This window comes from Drosophila navojoa, chromosome 3, assembly GCF_054131105.1.
Source record: "Drosophila navojoa isolate 15081-1374.11 chromosome 3, UAZ_NAV_1.0, whole genome shotgun sequence".
Classification (NCBI taxonomy): domain Eukaryota; kingdom Metazoa; phylum Arthropoda; class Insecta; order Diptera; family Drosophilidae; genus Drosophila; species Drosophila navojoa.
In genome coordinates this window covers 27257348-27279481 of record NC_142891.1, presented here as the reverse complement: position 1 = coordinate 27279481, position 22134 = coordinate 27257348, and the positions used below count along the sequence as shown (strand labels likewise).

Below are 22134 nucleotides of genomic sequence, written 5' to 3'. Positions count from 1 at the left end.
CGAGCTTTCAAGTCGCGCATCGCTATATTGAGCTAGTGCAATCGAAACGCCAAAAGAGGCTACTCCTATATTTACAAAAGTTGGAAATAACAAAATGTCCATAAATTTTCGCTATCATATTTTGAAAAGCGTCAAGCCATACACCATATACATGCCACAATTAAGTAAATCAATATTACGCGTCTTAATACAAGTTTCGGTACACTATATCGAAACAAAAAAGTCATCACCTGATGTTTTGGAACTTGCAATAAATAAACTTAAAAATGCAGGCCACGAAGTGCCTAAGAATTTTTGCGAACTGTTTACAATGGTGCTGTTACTAATGCAAATCTATTTACGCTATCCAAAGGGGGCGGTCAAGGAGCAAGAACTAAGGCAGTGTTTAATTGACGATTTGTGGTAAGCTAACCATAATAAAAACTATATATACTATAACTATAACATATGTACATAGATATCAATGTAATTCAACTTATGCGCTTTTAGCTTCACAGATGCTTGCGCTGACGATTTGGCGAAGGTGCTGATTAACCACCGTACAACGCTTAGTAGAAATTTTGCTGAAACCAAAATGGAAAGACCAAAAATGTTGGACGTGCAATGGCGGATAAATATTTCCTTGGGCTCAACGTAAGTAAAGTCGTTGCATTATTTATTCCCATGAGAACTTGTTGCCGTTATGAGAATAAACTAAGCGATCAAATATTGATTAGCAAGGAATTGCAGAGAAAGCGCACATCATTTAGAATAAAAATTCAACCCAAACAATTTGTTTTCAATAAATATATATGTATGAAAGTTAATATTTTCTTTAATTATAGAATGACCCAGCTCGATAAGCCCACAATTGTATTGCATTTTAAATTAAATAATGGCGAACATCGTACTTTAGAGCTGCCTTTGTCAATGTTTCAACGTCTTCGGTTTAATGTGGCTACGATGCTCAGCGAGCTGCAATCCTTGCAGAATCGTCCTGTTTTGAAACAGTTTTAGATAAGAGTAATTTAAGTTGTAGGCAGTATGGTTAGTTATGTATTTGATTTATATTTTACTTATGTTATAATAGCTTAGTAACTACATATATAAATGCTGTTTATTCGCTCCGTTTGCGCTTTTTAATACGTTTTTTATTTATAAGTGTGCTTTTATTACTTTTTGCAAATGTTTTCTGATACTCTTTGAATCGTTTATCCAACTCTTTAACATACTCTTGCGGCAGCGTCCATTCCGAAATGTTGTCATTCTTTGTTGGATCACAATCCTCGGAGTACTCTGGAATCTCGACGCCCAAACGTTTGCAAACTTTTTCCAATATATTGTCAATATAACATGAAATGTTTAAAAATGCTTTCTTGTCCTTTAAGAAGAAAATTCATTGGTATAATGAATTAATTATAGCTTGCATAAGTTTACGTACATGCTTTGTGGGCTGAAGGTTGCATATGACAAGCTTTCCACCATGTTTTAGATTTTTAAGAGGTAAGTTTCCACTCGGGACAATTTGCAAGGTTGTGCCAAGGGTAATGTTAACATCAGCTAGACTAATTAATGCAGATAAGGATTTTAAATGGCGTACTCTGCGATACTAATGTAAACTAAACTTACGTGGAATGCATGAATGCCATATCTAAGTCACGTTCTGGTAGATCGTGTTCCCAATCCAAGACGTTATCCTGCATAACACCTCCTCTGCATCTGCGACTCTGGCCTACTTCACTGGATCTGCAAGGACGTCCCAACAGCTTTTGCCCCACAGTTTCTACCGTCGTTTGGCTTATAAACTGTCGTCGACATTTTTGACATTGCTCGATGAAAATATTTCCATGCAGCTCCGCCAGGTACTTTCGATCTATTCCAGACTTCAAATGTAAGCCGTCGATATTTTGTGACACAATATATTGTACATATCCATGATCGATTAACGCTTTTAAGGCCATGTGAGATTTTGTTGGCTTAGCCTCGTCAAAAGATGTATTGAAAGTAGGCCTCTCTCCTTTTTCTTCCAGTGTCCAGACTCCTTTGGGTCCCCTATAATTTTTTCAGCTATCTTAGTAATTCATCAAATTACATTATTTATTACCTAAAATCGGGAATACCAGCTGAGGTGCTGATACCTGCACCTGTATGAAACACAACATGTTTCGAGTCTTTAATTAAGTTAGCCAAATGTTTGCATTTTTGGTTCACAACTTCTTCAGACTCGAAATTCTGAAAACATATAACGTCAACCATATTTCTATGTACCATATAATTTAAATATATTGCTTACTTCCGGTAAACCGAGGATTCCTTTATTTTCGTAAGCTGAAAGACCTTCAGCATAGTTACAACTCATGATCTATCAATTTATTTCTAATAGCATAAATTGACCTATTTGTTTACAAATATGTTGACCACTATCGATAAAAATACCTAATTCGATAGTATTATCGGTTAGTTTTCTGCAAATCGCCGTGCCTGCCTCCTGCCAGCTGTTCGAATTATTATTTATTTTAATTATTGTTAAATAAATAACAATAATTAATAAAATGCTGCTTCAAGTATCAAAAAGTAGCTGGCATATTTATGGTCACCATGCACGGAGAAGTTTCTTCCAGCTTAGCAAGCGGTATGATCTATTTAAGATATAATGTTTGTAATAGTATATCTTCCTCTTATGCTTACAGTAAAAAATTCGTTCATAAACGATCGACAGAATTTGAACTAATTAATGAATTGAAAATTTGAATGATTCACTTAAAAATATGTTCAACTAATTAATATTGTACTATATTCTACAAGGGACAATGTTTAAAAACGCAGATAAACAAATTTTCGATGGAATCACCGAGGATCTAGCTGCTCATCCGGCCATCCTACTATTCTTATATAATGAAATTAGTTAACTGATAAAAAATGGAAAATATGCCAATAATACAAACGCATCTCTCTGTATTACAGAGATAAGGGCAAGTGGGAAATAATAACAGCCGCTGGAAAAGTTTCCAATGAGCGCAGCGTTCCCAAACACATTCAGAAGCCACCATATTACTATACACCACAGCCGCCAGGCAACACAAATGGAAGTCCTGAAATAAAAAATGATGAGCAGGTCAATTACATGAGATCAAGTGGCAAATTGGCCGCGCAAATACTACAGGAATGTGGCAAAATGGCAAAAGTTGGCGTAACTACGGATGAGATAGATAGCTATGCGCACGAACGAATACTCTCCTTAAATGCCTACCCGTCCCCTCTGCGATACGCTGGCTTCCCAAAGTCCTTATGCACTTCCGTTAATAACGTGGCCTGTCATGGTATACCGGATGACCGACCCCTGTTTGACGGCGACATCATCAATATCGATGTCACTGTCTACCAGAATGGCTACCATGGCGATTGTTCCGAGACATTTCTCATAGGTGACGTCGATGAACGTGGGCGGTTCTTGGTAAACTGCACGCGCGAGTGCCTAAACAAGTGCATCGAACTCTGCGGTCCGGGTGTGCCCTTCAAAGAAATCGGCAAATACATACAGAGATATTGCGAGGAACATCAGCTGGAGTCGGTATCCGCATTTATTGGCCATGGCATTGGTAGTTACTTCCATGGACCACCCGAAATTTATCACTATGGTAAGAGCTTTATTTATGTCCCCATAAAAATTACAATAGTACCGTTGTAATTCGAATTGAAGGATTGCAGGATCCTTCAACTATTGTGCGATACTCCGCACTCAAAAGAGTAGAGATGTTCACACATAAAAATATATGCTCCTCATTCTTTACATACAAATAAATGTACTTTTGAGAAAGGCACAAGCAATAAAACTAAGTAACGGTGACTGACTATCTCTGTCTATCGCATTACCTTCATGACTCGTAACTTCTTTGCTCGTTGATAGGGAGAGAAGGTGCTTTATTGTACACATGCAAATATACATATAAATAAATATGTTCGAGTTTGGGAGAGCAAGTGAGAGGAACTCAAACTAAGCAAGGGCTACTATCTCTGTCTATTACAATGGCCTAATTATTCTTAGAGTACAAAGGACCCTTAAAGGGACAAGGTTGTTGAAAAATATAGATTGTTCTAGAAGGATAATTTCTACATTAATTGGTTTCATTTATGATTTAGTAATTAGTTTCTTTTTCAATTGGATTTTAGACAATGAGGTGCCGGGTAAAATGCAAGCTGGCATGACTTTTACCATTGAACCAATACTCTCTCTAGGCGGTGGCGAAATCGGAATCTTGGAGGATGGATGGACGGCAATCACCTTGGACAATTCACGGAGCGCACAGTTCGAGCATACGATTCTAATCACAGATACGGGCGCTGAGATACTAACGAAAGAGGGCTAAAATAGTGAAAATGCAAAGCGTTAACATAAATAGTGAATTTTTATTTCAAATTTTTGTAGTAAGCGCATAATTGACATAGATAAGTGTTTTAATAAACGCGTATGCCGGCTTGCAAGAAAATTTGTTGTTGCCAAGTGATTATTATAAATTTGATTTGGTTTGTCATTATAGCTGGCGACATATGTATAAATATATATATTTATATATACATATATGTGCATATATTTTGGAATTGAATCGACATCGAAGCTGGTTAACTGCATATGGCATTCGATTTTTGAACTGGTTTTTGTATGGGCAAAAACAACTTGAATTCTGGAGGGAGCTCATCTTCCGAGTAGAGCCGATCCGAAAAATATACTCGACGTATTCGACAATTTGCATGGATCTGAACCCGTAGTGTCTCCACGTAGTTGGTACCATAGGCGCGACGTGTAAAGTCGGACAAATTAAATTGTATTTGATTCCAACCCTCATCCAAACGCATTGGCATTGTACATATAAACGGCTTCACCCGTGTGGTCGATTGATAATTGCTGGCGCGAAAACGACGTCGCACATTTTTATCGTCTAGAACCTGTTCAGATATGCAATTGCAATGAGCGCTCCTTACGTATACGTATGCATACATGACTTACCTGGACTTCAAAAGTGAAGTACTTCTTCATGTTCTTGATTATCATCACCAAGAAAGGCAGCTTAATGCCCAGCGTCTTCTTTGGGTCAGCCGGGCAAGTGATAAATGTTGTGCTAACGTTAGTTCCAACTATTTCAAGAACTAGGCTCTGAATATCATTGTCAGTTATTCGTTTGATATGTCCATTTCGAACTTTCTTGTCCCATAGCTGGAGCGGCTTGGAACCAATGCTGTAAAGTATTGACAGAAATCCGGATTGAAACGTGTTTTTGAACATTTCGCGCAATTTATGGACCGTCGTGAATGGTAACTCGAGCTTTTGCAATTTTTTATGTGACCAGTGGGTGCTGGCCGATAAATTTTGCTAAGCCGGAATTTGTGAGGATTACGAACACAACTACAAAAGTATTCTAATTTTCTTATGTCAATAAATTTGTAAACAACAATGTGTTGCTATTAGTAACAGAGATGTTGAAAACCGAACTATCAGATAAAGTGTTATCGATATGCCACCACAATGTATTGACCAGCTTTTCTTCAAACTCCACTTTTTTCAACATAGCGTTAGCACAAAAAAAAAAAAAAAATAAAAACATTTTTTTAGTAGCGATAAGAAAGTACCTTTTTGTGCACTTTACCATTAAAGCAAATTTTGTTATTTACTTATTATATTTACCACCATGTATCTATCAAGCCGAAATATATCGAAATTAACAATCTTTTTAATTGTTAAATATATAAATTTGGTAAAATATAATTCATATAATAACGTTTAAGTTCCAATTTCTCGAGAAACTTGAAATCTTTCTTTATTTCCAATAGTAATTAAAAACAAAGATGCTACTTAGCGTTAACCATTAACAAATGATTTTTGTTTACAAATACAAATCAAAATCTATCCTATTACTCGAGTAAAAATTTGAATTCTCCCCAACTTTGCGTACATATACTCCAGTCTTAAAATAGTCTCCTTGAGACCAATTGAACATTTTCTCTGTACTGTATGGGCCCTGAATTTCTTCATCAGTCTGCTTCCATTTAAACTCCCATTTTAATTCATTTGTACTTGGTTCCTTTGCCTCTTTTTGTAAGCCTTTTAAGAGGTTGGACTCTTTTTCTTCGAAATCATCGGCGTACATATCGAAAGAATCGTCCACAGGCTTGCTTGTACTTGGCAAATCCTCTAGTTTTTGCTTTATCTTTTCGTATGTCTCCTGATATATATCCATGTTTCCTGTATTTGACAATATTTCGTTTGCCAATTCGGTTAGCTTTGCAATTTGCTGCGTTTCAGTGTTCTCAATTCCCGCTTTTTTTTGCCGCAGCTTCTCGAGTGTGGATAATTTAGGTCGCTTACGGCCCAATCTCTGCAAAGCCATTTGCACAGTTTCCCCTGGCTTCATAAACTCAAGCATTTTGGTAAACGCCATCGATTGGTTAAATGGTTTAGGAGGTAAGCTGCCATCAGCTGAGTTTTCTTCGTTGTTTGGATCAAAGTAGTTTTTATCTTTCTCTACCTATTATATAAATTAAATGATTTATTAGCAACTGATAGTGATTTATATAGAAATCTTAACACCTTAACCCAGTCAATGTTATCCAACCAGTTATCCTTAATTTGAGCTTCTTTGTTCCAGTGATAGTGGCCTTCCTTATCAAAATGTCCCTCCTCCAGTTCCTCACGCATGTTAAATGGTGTTATTTTGACATCATCTTCTACTTTACCTACACCCTCCTCACCACCTTCTATATCACTGTCGTTGAGATTGTCTCTGAATTAAGAATAATATAATTAGCATTTCTTGTTCCTTTTGTATTTAGTAAGTCTTTGCAAACCGTTCGTAGTCGTCGGAGTCCTCTTCATCTGAGTCTAAAGTGTGTTTCTTTTTGAATACATCACTATCAGATAAATCAAAATTTTGTTTTCTTTTCGATGCCATTTTTATATATTTTTTATAGCTGATATTTTTGTATACTTGTTACATTAACAAATTTAGTTAATAAAGAAGTGTTTATGTTGCCATTTCAGAGTTGCATTGATTTGTGAACTAGTTCAAATGAAGCATACCAATATTATGATTCGCTTTATCATAAGAAAATGGAATCCGTAATCCGAAAGTCTCATCTCTAAAGTTCACATTACTATTTTTTTGTAAAAGTATAAAATAAAAATGGTAAGCAATATTATTTTTCTTCGTTGTTAATAACATATAATAACAATGACTGCTTTTACTTCAAGCTGCCGCTATCACTCCTAAAAACAGCTCAAAGTCATCCCATGGTAAGTTTTATGCCGGCATTTAGTTCGGCCTGTACGATTTGTTTATACTCGCTTAAAATTTTATATTAACAGCTGGTGGAGCTGAAAAATGGAGAAACATACAATGGACATTTAGTTAGTTGCGATTCTTGGATGAATATTAACCTGCGTGATGTAATTTGTACTTCAAAGGTAAGGAGCAAATTTATACATTGAGAAAACTTCTCATATATACAATTTTCTTTATCTAACTATGCCATGCGTATTGAATAAATTGTATTTCTTTTAAGGATGGCGACAGGTTTTGGCGCATGCCGGAATGCTACATACGTGGTAGCACAATTAAATATCTACGTATTCCAGACGAAGTGATCGACATGGTTAAGGAAGATGCACAAGCCAAATCAAGGAATCGTGCTGAAATGAACAAAAATCGTGGCGGAAACTCATCGCAGAATCAAAACCAACGTGCTCCTCGGAGTGGAAATCGAAACAACTTTGGTGTTCGCAGTGGGCCCAGTGGTGGAGGACTTGGCAATGGTGGTATGCGAGGTGGAAATGCAGGACAAGGCAATCGTCCAGCCCCCCAGGGAAATAAGCTTAGAAAATAATAAAATATAGTAATTAAACTAATTAAATGCAACTCAATTGATATTATACACAGATGTTGGGGGCATTTGCTAATATAAACTCTTTTGTAATTACAATCTCAATCCAATTCGAAACCTTCAAACTAAAACATACAGCTATCGATATAGCTTATTGCTTAAATTAATAATCGAGCACCTATCGCTTATTAGATAAACGTGCGCTATCTAGAGTAGCAACACTAGCAATTGGTTCTTAATTTCGTAAAGCATTTTTAAATAACCGTAATGGATTGTACCGATAATATGCAAGCAAGTCAACAGGATGAAGAAGTTGAGGAAAGCGGGCGTATAATCCAGCTTCAAGACTTAATTGAAAAAAATATACAGATTGGTAAGTTTTCCATCAAGTCTAACATTGCCCTAACTAATGGCGCCCTTTTTTATAGAGCAAAAAATTGAGTCCCGTTCTTTCGGAGAGTCCATGTCGGCCATTTTTGATATATTAGGTAAAGCGAACGATGTAGTGAAAGGATATGAGGAGCGTAAAACAAACTCAACAGAGATTTTGCTGGACTCTGAACTCTTAAGACGAAACCACGAAGTTGTTGGAAAGGCAATACAGTATAATACGAATATCACAGATCGAATGTATTGTACGGCCATTGTAAGTATAATTTAGAGCCCTGCAACAACACCAAATGTTGAATGCAGGGCTCCACAACATGCTTGAGATGAGAACTTCCTGAAGTGTATACCTACTTAATAAAGAACAATGTTGTTTTCAAAGAGAATGCAGAGGATTGGAATGCCCTGTGCAGCCTTGCTTGCCGGTATGGAGTGCCAAGCTTTACAAATGCCTCGATGTTGCCTTTTATTAACGTAGAGCCCAAACAGCATGTTCCCAAACAGCGCGCAGCACGTAAAATCACAATAAATGTAAATTTAGAATTCTAATACAATCTATAAATCTGTATTAATCATTCTTTATATCTTAGGCCGTAGAAAAACGTCCGAAACAAGCCGATAAGCTCGAACGCAGGGGCGAAGGCTCGGCGGCTGTGAATCATGTGATGAAACAGATTAAAAATATTTACCGAGCAGGCAATAACCAACCAATACCATATTTTAAACTGATCTGTAATCCACAAAACTTTATGGACACCGTTCAAAATTCATTGATTATATCGTTTTTGATCAAAGAAAATCTGCTATCGATGGAGAACGGAGCAGATGGATTGCCCCAAATCAAATTGAATAGTTCAAAAGAATACGTTGCAAATGAACCTTTTCAGGCCATTTGTCGCTTAGATCTTGAACTCTGCGAGGTACAAAAACACTGTTTAATATGTGAAAGCAACCTTTAAATACATAATTATGTTAAATTAATTAATTTACAGAAATATGCCAAGTATTACAATATCAAGGAACCTATGTTGAAGCGTGCAGAAGTCGACGAAAGCTGATCGTATTTTTATTTCGTTGAGCCATTCAAGTCATTAGAATTAAATACTTATATATATGTATATAGATAAGAGCACGCACTAAATAGTTGAGTTTGTATTTTATATAATCTTTGTAATAGAGAACGAGTGGTGTCGAGAGATATAAAGCGTAGTTCAGTACGTTAGCTGATATGACCTGAAAAATTAAAATTAATGCTAGATAAAGAGAAAGAGATGAAAAAAGAAACATTATTTTTGCGTTGTTTATTTTTTAAATCAATCAGTGCAAAAATAAATTAACTTTACATATTCTGCTATGTTATAAATTTTGTATACCACCCTCGTATATGCTTTGGTTTTTTAACGTTAAATTAAAATTTTTTTTTTGAAATGTTCTTAGTTGTGCCTTAAGCTTTTGTAATGGCACACGCGTTCGATGCGCTTCATCAGACTTGAACTTTTTATAGTATATACAATTGAGTCAAATATAAGAGAATGCAGTTCATAAGGTCAGTGGACTTATTTATGAATTATATTGAACAGATAAGCAGAGCTCAATTAATATTGCATGTGAAGTAGCTCATTCATAAAATTTATATGTGTGTTGCACATGCGTGCAAGATTTATAATAATTGTATTACTGATACAATTCCTATAAAGATCATTCATTAAATTTATAGTCATACAGTATTTGTCTTTCCAATAAAATCTGTTGAAAACTTCAAGTTACATTTCGTATTTTAATCGCTGCCAGCAATTAACCTTGCCACAAACAAATTTCGTGATTAAAAAGTCATTCTGTCAGATAATAAAGTCAAAGTGAATATATTCGAAATAAATTTGTAATTCTTTAGAGTCTTAAGTATTTTATTGCTATCATGCTTGGAGATTCGTCTGAATAATGCCACCCAAGTGCACAATGAGAACACGAATATGTATATGATAAAATCTGAGCTCAGTGACGATATTGATGATGATTATACGGATTATGTGGATGAGAATGAAGTCAGCAAGCAGACGCGACAACGCAACCAGAGCTCATTCGACAGAATGGGCACGTTTTATTCCTGGGATCGTTGGGAGAAGTGGAGTAAATGCTCCACCACTTGTGTGCAAATCAAGCAGCGGAAATGCTTAGAGCGGTAAGTGATTCAAAGATTATGATTGTCATGCTCATAGCTAATATATCTAATGAATTCGCAGCTTTAAAAACTCAACCATGGAGAGCGCAGTGGAGAGGCGTTTCTACCCCGGTAATGGCCAAATGGGCTGCTCGGGAGTGCTGAAGCGATATCGTCAGTGCAAGGAGGAGCGATGCAAGCCAGGGAAGCAGAGATTGCGCGATGAACAATGCGAAAAATTCAATAACATGCCCTACCGTGAGACTTTCTATAATTGGGTCGGATATGAGAAAGAGCATGACGAGTGCATGCTGTTCTGCCGCGCGACAAACTCTGATTTGTTCATTAGTATGAATCAATCGGTCACCGATGGTACGCCGTGCAATCGTCCGGCCGTATATTATACGCACTTTTACAGACGACAAGCTGTCTGTGTAGAGGGAGTTTGTCGGGTGAGTGAGCTACTTTTACCAATTGATGTATATATAATCAGTTATGATATGTAATCTATGATAAAATAATTGTTCATAGGGTGTTTAATATTCTGTAAGCTGATTTTTCATTGATTTCTCTCTCATTTTCTATAACATCTGCAAATAATAACTTTGCCTCTTTCGGTCTGAGGCTGGATTTTTATTGCGTACATTTATACCAATTGCAAATTGAGTTCTATCTGCTGTTGAATTGGCAACTCGATAAAATTTCATTTCTACTCGTTATTCCACAAAGTTTATGGGCCGCTGAGTGATGTCATCTGTAAAAGCGAAACTTAAAAAAATATACATTAGATGGCTTTGTGTATAAGGCAAGCTTTCATGGCACTTCGGCTCACTGAAGTAAAACTTCAATGCTAGTAATAGCAATACTCTAGGCCTTTGCCAATGTTTTGTAAATAATTGAAATATTTCTGTAGTCATTCATTTTGGCTTTTTAAAGATGGGCATGCGGCAAGGGCAGCCACAATTCAATGTTGAATTTCTCTTTATGGCCATGTTAAATTGTCTAAAGCCAATTTTCTCCAAAAGCATGCAAATTGCTCAAGTGCTTAGCACATACGATTGCACATGAATATGTAAGGTAGATATAGGCAGGTATGTAGGCTTAGGTACTCTTGCATTGTAATACAGTCCGTTAAACTGCTTTATGGGTGGCCACGCACATACACACACACAGACACACATACTGCGAGTGCAGCTGTGAGGTTCTTGAATAGCTGCCAAATGTAATAAATCTTAATTAATATCGTTTGCCAATGATTTCCATATTCATATGGCTTTCGGGTCTTTCCAATTTATAATTTAATTAGTTTTTTTCTATACGCATCACAGCAGCAGCAGCAGCAGCAGCGTGGCTTGGTAAAAGAAACAAAAATGTATAGATAATGTTGCGATGGGCCTTCTGTTGACATGACCCCATTATCGCCTGATAATTTCAAATACTTACATACACATGTAATTAGCCCAGATACAAAGCCTTTTCATTGTTTTAATGGCTCTCTGCCCACTCTCTCGAAATATAACTAAAACAAAATGAGCAAGAAGAAGAGAAACTGTGTCAAAACATTCAAGTGGCTCTTAGGAGGTGCACTAGATTAGAGCGATGCCAGCGATGGATGTGCAATCTGGCTCCAGTCACTGCTTGCCGGCAGAGATATGCTACTCGACTTTATCTAAAAGAAGATCAAACACATCCACCGATATTTGCCGCCGCGTTAAACCAACACTTTCTCACATTCGTAGAGATGATAAAAAATATCTCGATGGATCTTATTAAAGTACTTACGAAATTTGATGATATCAATCTGATCAGATCTCTTGAACTATTAGAAAATCTAAGGATTTCCCATTCGACAAACTTCAATTTATATGAGCGTAAGGGACTGTGCAATACCCTATATTCTCTGTATATGAAACAACCTTTCACTTTTGTGTTATAGATTTTATCTTGAGTATACGAAGACTTATATAGTATTTCGTTCTTCCTTTCAGGCAGTGCATAGCAGCGGCCTAATTCGTCCCGTTACAACGCGGGATAGCCAGGTGAAGTGCGGTTCGGTGATGTGCAAACATGTCTCTGTCCTATTCAACAAAACCAATCCAACGAAGGGCTACAATCTCATTACCAAACTGCCAGTTGGAGCAATGAATCTTGCGATTAAGCAAAATATTCGAAGCAATAATTCATTAGGCAAGGCGAGATATAAGAAATATAAACGAGCTACAATTTTGATAAAATTTCAATTTTGCAGCTTTGAAAAGTGCCGAGGAGGTCTTTCTCATACCGAGAGATCGCTTAAAGATATTCAACTTTAATGATAACGCCTACGAATACAATCAGCTAAACGCTTTGCTTACATCAAGGGGTCCGCTCGTAAAGGCTGTGATGCTGATGGTAAATCTTAATTGAAAACTTGTATTGAATCTTGAACTAAATGTGCGATCATCACTGACAGCATTTCGTGCTCGATACGCAGAGTGGAGTGAACGATGTTCAATACAATTATACCATACCCATAGCCTCCTCCACTGTCAACGAGGAGGAGGAGCTGCAGGCTATCTGGGATGAGTCGGGTAAGCTCATTAAGGACAGCGATGGCAGCTATGCGCAGCGCATGAAAGAGCGAAAGCGTCGGCGATTTAGTTGGAAGTTGTTGGGTTTCGGCGAATGTAATCGCAGCTGTGGCCCGGGCACCCAAACGCCCATATTCCGCTGTGTGCTCATGAGGGAGTCCTTAATCCGATATTACTCGCCACGTCGCTGCGCCGACATTGAGAAGCCTACCTTCAATGACGACATCTACAACTGCAATCGTGGTCTTTGTCCGGCGTTTTGGCGTCCGAGCAACTTCAGCAACTGTGAGTGTCCGGCCGGGAGCTACATTGGTCTGCGCAGGCGAAACTTCGAGTGCATGCAGGAGCAGCTCAAGGGGAATGTTGAGCTAGTTCCCGATATACTGTGTCCTGCCCGACACACTCAGGCTGAACCGTGTCGTTGCCATAGTAAAAACTAAACCGAATACCGATCGCAATCTCTGTGCATCTGTCATCGGGCATAGGCATAGGCAATAGTTTGTGCGCCAACTATCCCCAGCGTGAAATTGTCTCTAATGTAATACGCAGAAGTCAAAGAAGCGGGTCAATAAAGACGATTATCCATTTAAAATCTATGACTTCGCAGCCCAATTAATGACCCACAATACAACGCGTTAGCGTTTCAGTGGCTCAGCAGCACACTTCATTTCATTTCAGTTCTTTTTTCAGTTCATTTTCAATTGCTCGCAATAAAGAATATATCAAATCAATTAAACAAAAAAAAAAAAAAACTTTAAATTAATGCTGAAATCTAATGAAAATATTCAATTTGCGTTACGCGCTTAGGCGAATTTCTGTTAAAATATCGAGTTACGTTCCCCAAGATTTCTCTCAATTCTTTTTTAATTTTTTGGCTGCGCTCGAACCACAAAAATAAGCCGTTAAGAAAAATTTATGAACTCGCCCGGAATTTAACGATTTTATAAATAATGGAATGCAGCTCGCAATTCAATTGCTCCAAAAACAACAAATTTTAATTGATCTTAATGGTAACTTTTGGTGGCAACTTTTAATTTCATTTCCCATAATGAGAAAATATATATTATATTAATTTTTAATGACTTGCTTGTTTATCATATCAAATTTATGTTTGCTCCTAATTACAAATTTTTGTCGACAAAACAACTTTAATTTTATGTATATCATATTATTCAAAATAATATAATTTAATGGCTTTATTTTTTGTAGATTAGAAATCCGCAAATTTTCTGATAAAAATTAAATATATATATTGTTTTCCATTATCAAATTGGTGAATGGGTTGTTATATATATTAATTATACTAATATTGCTTATGATTTCTCTTAGCTGGTATTTCAAGTTCTTCTATACAAGCTTTTATAACCATTTTGGATTTCCTTTGGGTTTCTTGTTTTTAATTTTCATCAATTTATAAGTGAATCATAAAATATGGTATTTTGAACTATAACCCCCGACACATTCTTGCGAAATATATGTATATGCGTTAAAATTTTGCTCAATTAATATTTATGACATAACTTGAAGCTATAAATAATTCTGTGTAGAGGTTTACGATTTGTTTTCTGGTATTGTTTAGTCTAGTATTTGAGGCAAGGTCTCTGGGGCTTACATATGTGGAGACCCTTAACTATTGTGACAGACCCAACAAGAGCGATTAGCATAACAAATATTTGATCTTGACTACTTACATATATAACTGTATATATGTATGCTTGTTTGTATATGCAAGTAATGCCAGTGTGAACTGTATGGAATCTGAATGTGAGTGTATGATTCTGTGTGCGTGCGTGTGTGTGTGTGCGTGTGTGTGAATGCACCTGTTTTGTGGACGAGCTGCGAGCAATTATGCTGAGCCAACGTTTCCGCTTGTGATAAAAACAATGTGTATTTGATTACCATATGTATGTATGTAACTGTGTGTATGTATGTGATGGTATATTTTGAGTATTTTTTAGTTGTAACTACCAGCGAGTTGTGCTCTGATTTAAAGTGCGTAAAAGAGCCTCTAGATTCCTTATATTCCAACACGCACTAACACACTCTCACTCACTAACTCACTCACACACTCAGTATCGCTATTCCCTCGCTTCTCTCCGCCCACTCTGTCTCACTCTTCCTCTCCTGCTCTCACTCTCGTTGAGTGTGTCGCGTACGAAGTGTTGTAAGGCACGCATCATCCAGACTTTTTGGGCGCGCGCGCCTCCGCCAGCAATTCAACTCGTTCACCCCACCCACCCCCACACGACGCCCTCGCTTTTACAGTTCTGTGTCGCAGCCACAGGCCGGCAGTAGCTGGCGTCGCCTGCGCCGGCCGCGACTGCGGCTGCGACTGAGGCCACGCTGAGGCTGTCTTCATCGCGCTTCAATTCCCAAAACGATTTCCCAGCGATTTTAGTTTGGATTTGCGTACCACGCGATGTTGACGGTGGCTTTAATTGAAACGAAAATCAATCGGGAAACTGTTCGAACTTGTTAGTTATAGTCAGTACATGTATGCGCAAATACTTTTGGGAGGCGGTTTTTTGACTCAATCGTTATCGCACCCGAAATTCCCCGTTGGTGAAAACACTGCATAATTATATATTATGATTTATACATGTGCGTGCCATACAAATGATCAGTGGCAAATGCAGAAACATTTGTGAGTTATGAAATTTTCACAAAGTGACTTGTTACACTCCTTATCATAGGCTTTCTTAAGCACCTAAATAATTTGTGGGTAATAATTATCTATCGAAATCTTTAAGCTCTGGTAAGCAAGATTGGACAGAAACTAGGAGAGAATCTTGGCAAATCTTTTCTTTTTTTTTTAACACTATAAAGCCAAGCTATATTTAAGTAAACAAAAGTATAATTAAAATATATATCAATATAAAAATCAAACTAATTTTTGAGAAAATTCGGAAGATCTTTTTGTATATTTTATGTAAGTAATAACAAATGGATATAAATGGATATTTATATAAATATTTATGAGTATTACATACGCATGTTTAATATAGAACGCCAAATATTTGTATAAAGGATGACAATCTGAAGCTAATATAGCTATATTTACCTCTGTTTATTTTCGTCTATATCATATAACTAATGTCGAAGTAATTAATGCAAATAATATGGGATCCTTTTTTTGTACTAGATTTTAACTGCACATCATTCGAGTATAACTTATGTTTATATCTTATCTTTATATCATATCGAAACTATATTGCTGTATATATCTCTATGTAGTTACGTATAGATCTTTTTATACAGCTTCAAAAGTGACTAAGTGACTGATGTTATATATATGATTGTCATACAATTATATCTGCATCTACATGATATAACTTGTCTGGCTCCTCTTACGTTGATGTCATATCAGTTTAATCAGCCTATGTAAAGGAAACTTTTAATCGGCTAGGGTATTTGGCTTTCAACATTCCTGGCTCCAATTACAGTTTCTCTAATACAGCCATCATAAAGCCGAGCTGATAGCGTGTGACCAACATCTTAAACAATGCCACGCGTCGTGCCCCTGCTTTTTAAGGTATCAAAGCTGGATGAGGGAGGGGCCCAACTCGCATTCAAAAGCAACCGAGAAAAAAATGGAAAATAAAGAGAAAAAACCAAATAAATTGAAATATATTTGATGGCTATAACCATTTCATCGCAACGTCACAATTACAAAATGCACTTATGGCCCAATGACATATCAACCTCCTTCGTCTCCTCCTCCTCCTTGTCCTTCTCTTTTAGGTTTCATTCTCAAGTGCATCAATCAATCTTACAAGACAATAGTCCACATAGACGTAAATGTAAAATAATAAAAATTGAAAATTATGCCATTAGGTATTGTCGATAGGTAGCCGAAATGTTGACTGAGAGTCTTTTGTATCTGGGAAACAACTCTTAAAGAGATTTGAACAACAATTTTAGAAGTGTTAAAAATGTGAAACGACGGCTCTACTGAACATATACGATTAGAGCTGTTCTTTAACTTTGTTTAAAGTAAATTGCTTGGAGCAATAGGAAAAGAAGTAAATGTGAGTAGGAGTAAGTTTATAAGGAAATCATTCAATTATTTTATAATTTTTTAATTCTCATACTTTGTACCTAAAGGTAAAAGGCATATTGGTTTCTTATTATCCGATGCTAACTAGAGACTTGAAATCTTACTCACTGTATCGGTAACTTAAATATAATTTGTGCGCCTCTGTGAACATTTTAAAGGTATTTCACGCTCCAAGCGTGCAAAATAAAAATATAATTACACTAAAAGATAAAAGAAAAATAGATGCACGAAAAATATTCAAAGAGAGCTGTGAACATTTTTAAGGTATTTCATTTATATACAAGGTATTTCATTTATGAACATTTTTAAGGTATTTCATTTATATACCTTAAAAATGTTCACAGCTCTCTTTGAATATTTTTCGTGCACCTATTTTTCTTTTATCTTTTAGTGTAATTATAGTAAATAGAAGCTATTTTGTTGTTGTTAAAAAACTTTTATTTCTTTTATTTTCATTTCAAATAAGTAATTTTGAAGCCTCCAAATATTTGATAAATTACTTTTTACATTCAATAAATTTCATAATAACCATAATATTTACATTAAAATATTTTCAAAATATTAGAAATATTTTCGTCATTGCTATTTACAGCAATAAATTATATTGTTTCAAAATAACATAAAATTTCATTCATTCATATTCATTCCGTTTTGAGAAACGCACTTGTTGACGTACACTCAGCAACTGTATTTGTTTCGTTTGGATCGGATTCTATCCATAGACACATGATAAAATGAAATGTGGAAGAGCCTAACAAACATATCCATAAATAAACATAAACACTTCTTGAATGACCGAAAACTTCAAATGCAAACGCATTTGTTGTTCAGCTCGAATGCAAATATTGCAGACACTTGACTCGATTTCCGTTTGAATACACTTCATATCCGATATAGACGGTTATACATTCATATAGCTGTCGCTTTTTTTAAGTATGTAGAAATGTTAGCTGTGTGGGGCATAAATATGCAATTAGTTTGGCACTTTTCACAGTCTTTCATTTCGTAAAGGGCTTGTTCACAGCTTCTTCAAGTACAGTTTGTAAATACAAATTGCATCTATATCTTTATTTATATGTATATTCAAACAAATATCCGTCTATATGCATATGGAAATATGCTTGGCCTGGGAATAGCTCGATTGACACATATTCGAGAAGTGCACGAGCTCATTAAAGTTACTTAATGCTGAAGCTGATGCACTCTCCGCATATAGCTTAGCAACCAATTGGCTTCAATATATAGCCTTGACTACATTCCTCAGCTATCAGTTTATTAGGCATTAATTGCATTGACTGATTCAAATTTTCGAAATTAATAATATTTAGTTTTAACAAATTTTTAAACGAGAAACATTTACGTGTTTCTTATAAATAAAATGATAGAAACGAGCTCTTTAGATTATTTATATGTTTATTTTATAAAATATAATTTAAGTCAAGTAGTAGTGTTAGTCTTGATCAAATACATTTTAAAAATTAGAAAAAAAAAAACAGAACCTAAAAAAAATTATATTACTTTTGTTAAAGTCGTTAGAGCATATATTACTTAATTTGAGTTTAAATGAATTCAGAATATTAAAATATCTAAATTATATAATTTGAGTAATGTGTAAAATATATGATTTAAAATCATCTCCAGTATTTTCGATTCACAGTTAGGTTAGTATATTTGTATAACACATATTTTGTATTGTTTTTACATTTAGATATTTGTTTTAATTGAATATTTTCAATTTTAGGTAGCCTTTTTAATATATTTAAAAGATTTATCAACTGTGTTTAAACTACTTTCTTAGCAAACATTATTTGCGTGTCAAATTAAAGCTAATTTTATTTAATTAAAGTAATTTATAAAACATGTTATTTTTACCAATTTCAAAATATATTTTAAACTTCGAAGCCTAAAAGAAATGAGTTATTTTCATTATGAATTCTAAATTATTTTAAATATTTGTTATATTTTTAGACTTTAAATTTTTTTTCTATTGATAAGTCATTATTATTATATGTATACGTTACATACAAATGTATATATTCATATCACCATAATATTTAATGCTTTGATCCAAAATAATTCAATAAATTTTTCAACTGAAAATGTTTAAGTTAAAAAAAATTTGAAACCAAGTAAATAAGTATTATTAATAAAAATAATTAAATAAATAATAAAAATTAAAATTAAATTATTGTCAATATACAGTGTACAATGTACATAATTAATATTTAAAACTTTAATTGAAAATGTTGAATATTATAAATATAAAGTATTCAATTCATAATCATCGTGTATATTTGAGTACATAATTAACACAATTAACGTAGAGATTTTTGACCTAGTTTCAAAATTATCACATATTAAACATTTGGCTTAGTACCTTCTAGGTATAGCATTGAAACGTATATGGGGTTATTGGCATTTAGTTAAGACCATATGAGGAATATTTTTGTTCCTATTTTGCGCTTCTGAATATTCTATAGACCGCAAAGGTTATTGGTTATGCTCTACATATCAATCAAGCAATGCAATAAAGGTGATCTTAGCTACCAGCGACCCAAACAAAATGATGTATGCAAAAAAATTGGGCAATATCCATTATGGATAATGTGGGTTAGTGTTGGGCAGTGCCCAACTATTCGAAACATTCACTTTGAAAACCATTTACCATGAAGGTCAATAGTATATGACAATTTCAATCGTAGCCATTCGTCTAGCATTGTCTGTCAAGCAGCTGGGAATGAAGTTCTATGGGAGCAAACTCGGTGAACACACCCGTATGGATATCCGTATATACATATGTACATACATATATATATGCATATATGTCTTCATTGTGTTGCTCAAAAATGTCCAAATTATTTAAACGATGCCAGAAACTGCTTCAGTTCGCATTTGTTTCACTCTTTTTGTTGCATGGTCACGGGCGATTTGCTGAATTTGCACAATGTGTATTATACAACACACGAGCATCAGATATAGTATATATGGACATATATATATAGTATATGTTATGTATAATAAGTGTGTGCAGCTAGTATAAAATACACAGTTTAAATATAAGCACTAATCTAAAGGCAAAATGTTTTATTATTTAATTAACAGCTTTAAAAACATCTTTATTCCAAGTGCTTAATAAAATTAAATGTTTTTATTAAGATTTAATCAGCTCTCAAGTGGGCTCTAAATAATATACGTATGTATATATTTATAATTGAGCGATACTTGTTTATGAATATTTTAAACAGTTTGCATTCACGATTAAAGAAGCTCAGATACTCTGCTATGTCACCCTGACTATATATATATATGTGTATATATATATATATATACATATATAAAGTATAGTTATAATTACATAATATATAATAGCAGTGTAGTAATAATATACATATAAAATATATAACAAACGCATATTCTCATATAATATTCTCTTTGCTAGGGTATACAGCAATTTGTTTAAATATGTATTCAATTTCCTATATGCCCCATCAATACATGTGCATACATACATATGTACGTCCAAACGTACATGATCATGTAGGTACATACATACGCATATGCTAGTCTATTCGATCTAACGACTTCCGATGAGCTGGCTGATAATATTCTCTTTTCATCCCGAAAATTTTTGACGCTATCGCTAAAAGCGAATCTACGCAGTTAATTTGGTCGCACCCGCCCATGGGTAGCAGTCCATACACACATATTTATATATGTACATATGCATGTATATGTGTACATAGACACACACATGCACACTGGGACAATTTGCCATTCGCCGATGTAACGTTTCATTTTTGAGCCGATCTGAGCTAAGTTGAGCCGATCTGAACAGCGGCTCATTATAAATGAGGGATGGGCGTGTCGAACTCTGTCGCAGCGAGCGCAAATTACGACCAGATTAATGATCACATGTTTCAATGCGTTCTTTCTTCGTATATTTTGTTTTTGTTTTTGTTTTCGTTTTTTAAGCTCAGCTATGCGTAAAAGCATCCGCAAGAGAAATAAGCTTTTGATGATGATGTGTACATAGAAATGTGTTGAAACCCATTCAAACATTCGCAACAAATCTATGTACGCATGGCTAGCAGCACACATACGCTGAGAGAAATGTATCATGGATTAGGTATTGAAAAAAAAAAGAAATTTTCACTGCGAATCCGGAATTAAAAGTGATTTTTAAAATCTTTTGATTCATTTAATGTGCTCAAATTTATATTGTTTTTATTTTCTTATAAATTCAAGAGTATTTACATAATAATACAAATGATACCAACAGTGACAAACAGAACGCCACTCAGAGTAATAAAATGTATTAGAGATAGGTAAATATAATATAATATAATATAACAACAAAAACAATATTTTGTTTAGTTTATTTTTTATTTGGTACATAATTATTAGATGAATTGATACTATATTAATCAAAAAATGTATGGGAATGATACATGTGAAATTCAGGGAATCATATTAAAATCTTTTAACATGCTGTAAAGCAGACATAAAATAATTTTATTAAAATATTGTATAGTTTCTTATGTTTTCTATCCGCTTTTGGATAGCTCTTGAGCTCTTCGCTCAGTGTATTTGCAAATTGAATTTTAGCATTCCAATGTGTCTGTACGCTGTGACAGCTATGTGTCTTCTATGTCAAAACTAATAAATAAATAAATAAATAAACTAATAAATCATTAATTTAGCTTGCTTAGCGACTTGATTTATTAGTTTAGTTCTTTAAAAGACATTTAATACCTTGAACACGTTCCACAAGTCCAGAAAAATATTGGGAAATCTACTTAGTTAATGCAAAAAAAAAAAAAAAAAAAAAAAAAAAAAAAAAAAAAAAAACATGATTATGTTTTGTAATTTTGTGGTAAGAAATATCCAATAAATATGTAACTTTGTTCGGGATCTGCGAAGATAAGCATATAAACGTATTGTGAACTCCATAGATTTGAATAGCTTATTAGATTTGCGTTAATGTTTATTAAGACTTGGGATATGCCGCTCCCCTATTGAGCATATACAAACAAATCTCTAGCTCTCATATCTTCTGAGATCGACGCGCTGAAACATAAGGACAGACGGGCAGTCGACAGATAGACAGACAG

General features: G+C 34.8%; 9 protein-coding genes across 11 annotated transcripts in view; 6 read left to right on the top strand and 3 right to left on the bottom strand.

The window, feature by feature from the left end:
* Positions 1-16: 16 nt before the first annotated feature.
* LSm-4 (COMM domain containing 5 Like Sm protein 4) lies at positions 17-1338 on the top strand. Its single transcript, XM_030384125.2, has 3 exons — positions 17-402; positions 490-633; positions 825-1338. Exons 1-3 carry the CDS (start codon positions 95-97, stop codon positions 994-996), a joined length of 624 nt encoding a protein of 207 aa, XP_030239985.1. The 5' UTR covers positions 17-94; the 3' UTR covers positions 997-1338.
* Sirt6 (sirtuin 6) lies at positions 799-2430 on the bottom strand. The gene is made up of 5 exons (XM_030384123.2): positions 2273-2430; positions 2084-2211; positions 1609-2031; positions 1421-1544; positions 799-1360 (listed from the first exon to the last, which is right to left on the bottom strand). The coding sequence occupies exons 1-5, from the start codon at positions 2336-2338 to the stop codon at positions 1097-1099; spliced, it is 1005 nt and encodes a 334-aa protein (XP_030239983.1). The 5' UTR covers positions 2339-2430; the 3' UTR covers positions 799-1096.
* Positions 2429-4466, top strand: LOC115562493 (methionine aminopeptidase 1D, mitochondrial). Its single transcript, XM_030384124.2, has 3 exons — positions 2429-2611; positions 2944-3617; positions 4150-4466. The coding sequence occupies exons 1-3, from the start codon at positions 2532-2534 to the stop codon at positions 4344-4346; spliced, it is 951 nt and encodes a 316-aa protein (XP_030239984.1). The 5' UTR covers positions 2429-2531; the 3' UTR covers positions 4347-4466.
* Positions 4367-5475, bottom strand: Bug22 (cilia- and flagella-associated protein 20). Its single transcript, XM_018098595.3, has 2 exons — positions 4985-5475; positions 4367-4923 (listed from the first exon to the last, which is right to left on the bottom strand). The coding sequence occupies exons 1-2, from the start codon at positions 5258-5260 to the stop codon at positions 4600-4602; spliced, it is 600 nt and encodes a 199-aa protein (XP_017954084.1). The 5' UTR covers positions 5261-5475; the 3' UTR covers positions 4367-4599.
* A 274-nt stretch (positions 5476-5749) lies between these two features.
* On the bottom strand, positions 5750-7049 carry holn1 (CD2 antigen cytoplasmic tail-binding protein 2 homolog holn1). The gene is made up of 3 exons (XM_018098586.3): positions 6820-7049; positions 6563-6755; positions 5750-6500 (listed from the first exon to the last, which is right to left on the bottom strand). The coding sequence occupies exons 1-3, from the start codon at positions 6921-6923 to the stop codon at positions 5859-5861; spliced, it is 939 nt and encodes a 312-aa protein (XP_017954075.2). The 5' UTR covers positions 6924-7049; the 3' UTR covers positions 5750-5858.
* Positions 7050-7070: 21 nt separating this feature from the next.
* On the top strand, positions 7071-7900 carry LOC115562495 (U6 snRNA-associated Sm-like protein LSm4). Its single transcript, XM_030384132.2, has 4 exons — positions 7071-7157; positions 7223-7264; positions 7337-7435; positions 7534-7900. Exons 1-4 carry the CDS (start codon positions 7155-7157, stop codon positions 7852-7854), a joined length of 465 nt encoding a protein of 154 aa, XP_030239992.1. The 5' UTR covers positions 7071-7154; the 3' UTR covers positions 7855-7900.
* Positions 7901-8049: 149 nt separating this feature from the next.
* On the top strand, positions 8050-10000 carry Nse4 (SMC5-SMC6 complex kleisin component Non-SMC element 1). The gene is made up of 5 exons (XM_030384142.2): positions 8050-8224; positions 8280-8497; positions 8602-8769; positions 8829-9158; positions 9231-10000. Exons 1-5 carry the CDS (start codon positions 8119-8121, stop codon positions 9294-9296), a joined length of 888 nt encoding a protein of 295 aa, XP_030240002.1. The 5' UTR covers positions 8050-8118; the 3' UTR covers positions 9297-10000.
* Positions 9670-13562, top strand: LOC115562508 (thrombospondin type-1 domain-containing protein 4). Its single transcript, XM_030384172.2, has 6 exons — positions 9670-9784; positions 10130-10417; positions 10479-10848; positions 12385-12583; positions 12645-12787; positions 12849-13562. Exons 1-6 carry the CDS (start codon positions 9771-9773, stop codon positions 13404-13406), a joined length of 1572 nt encoding a protein of 523 aa, XP_030240032.1. The 5' UTR covers positions 9670-9770; the 3' UTR covers positions 13407-13562.
* loh (thrombospondin type 1 domain containing lonely heart) overlaps positions 12853-22134 on the top strand; it is a 24612-nt gene continuing 15330 nt past the window's right edge. The window contains exon 1 of one of the 3 annotated variants that reach the window (XM_089256917.1): positions 12853-12966. The gene's annotated coding sequence lies outside the window, so the exon portion shown is untranslated. Of the gene's footprint in view, positions 12967-15271; positions 15722-22134 lie in introns of those variants that run through there. The other 2 variants (XM_030384168.2, XM_089256916.1) reach the window with 2 other exon arrangements.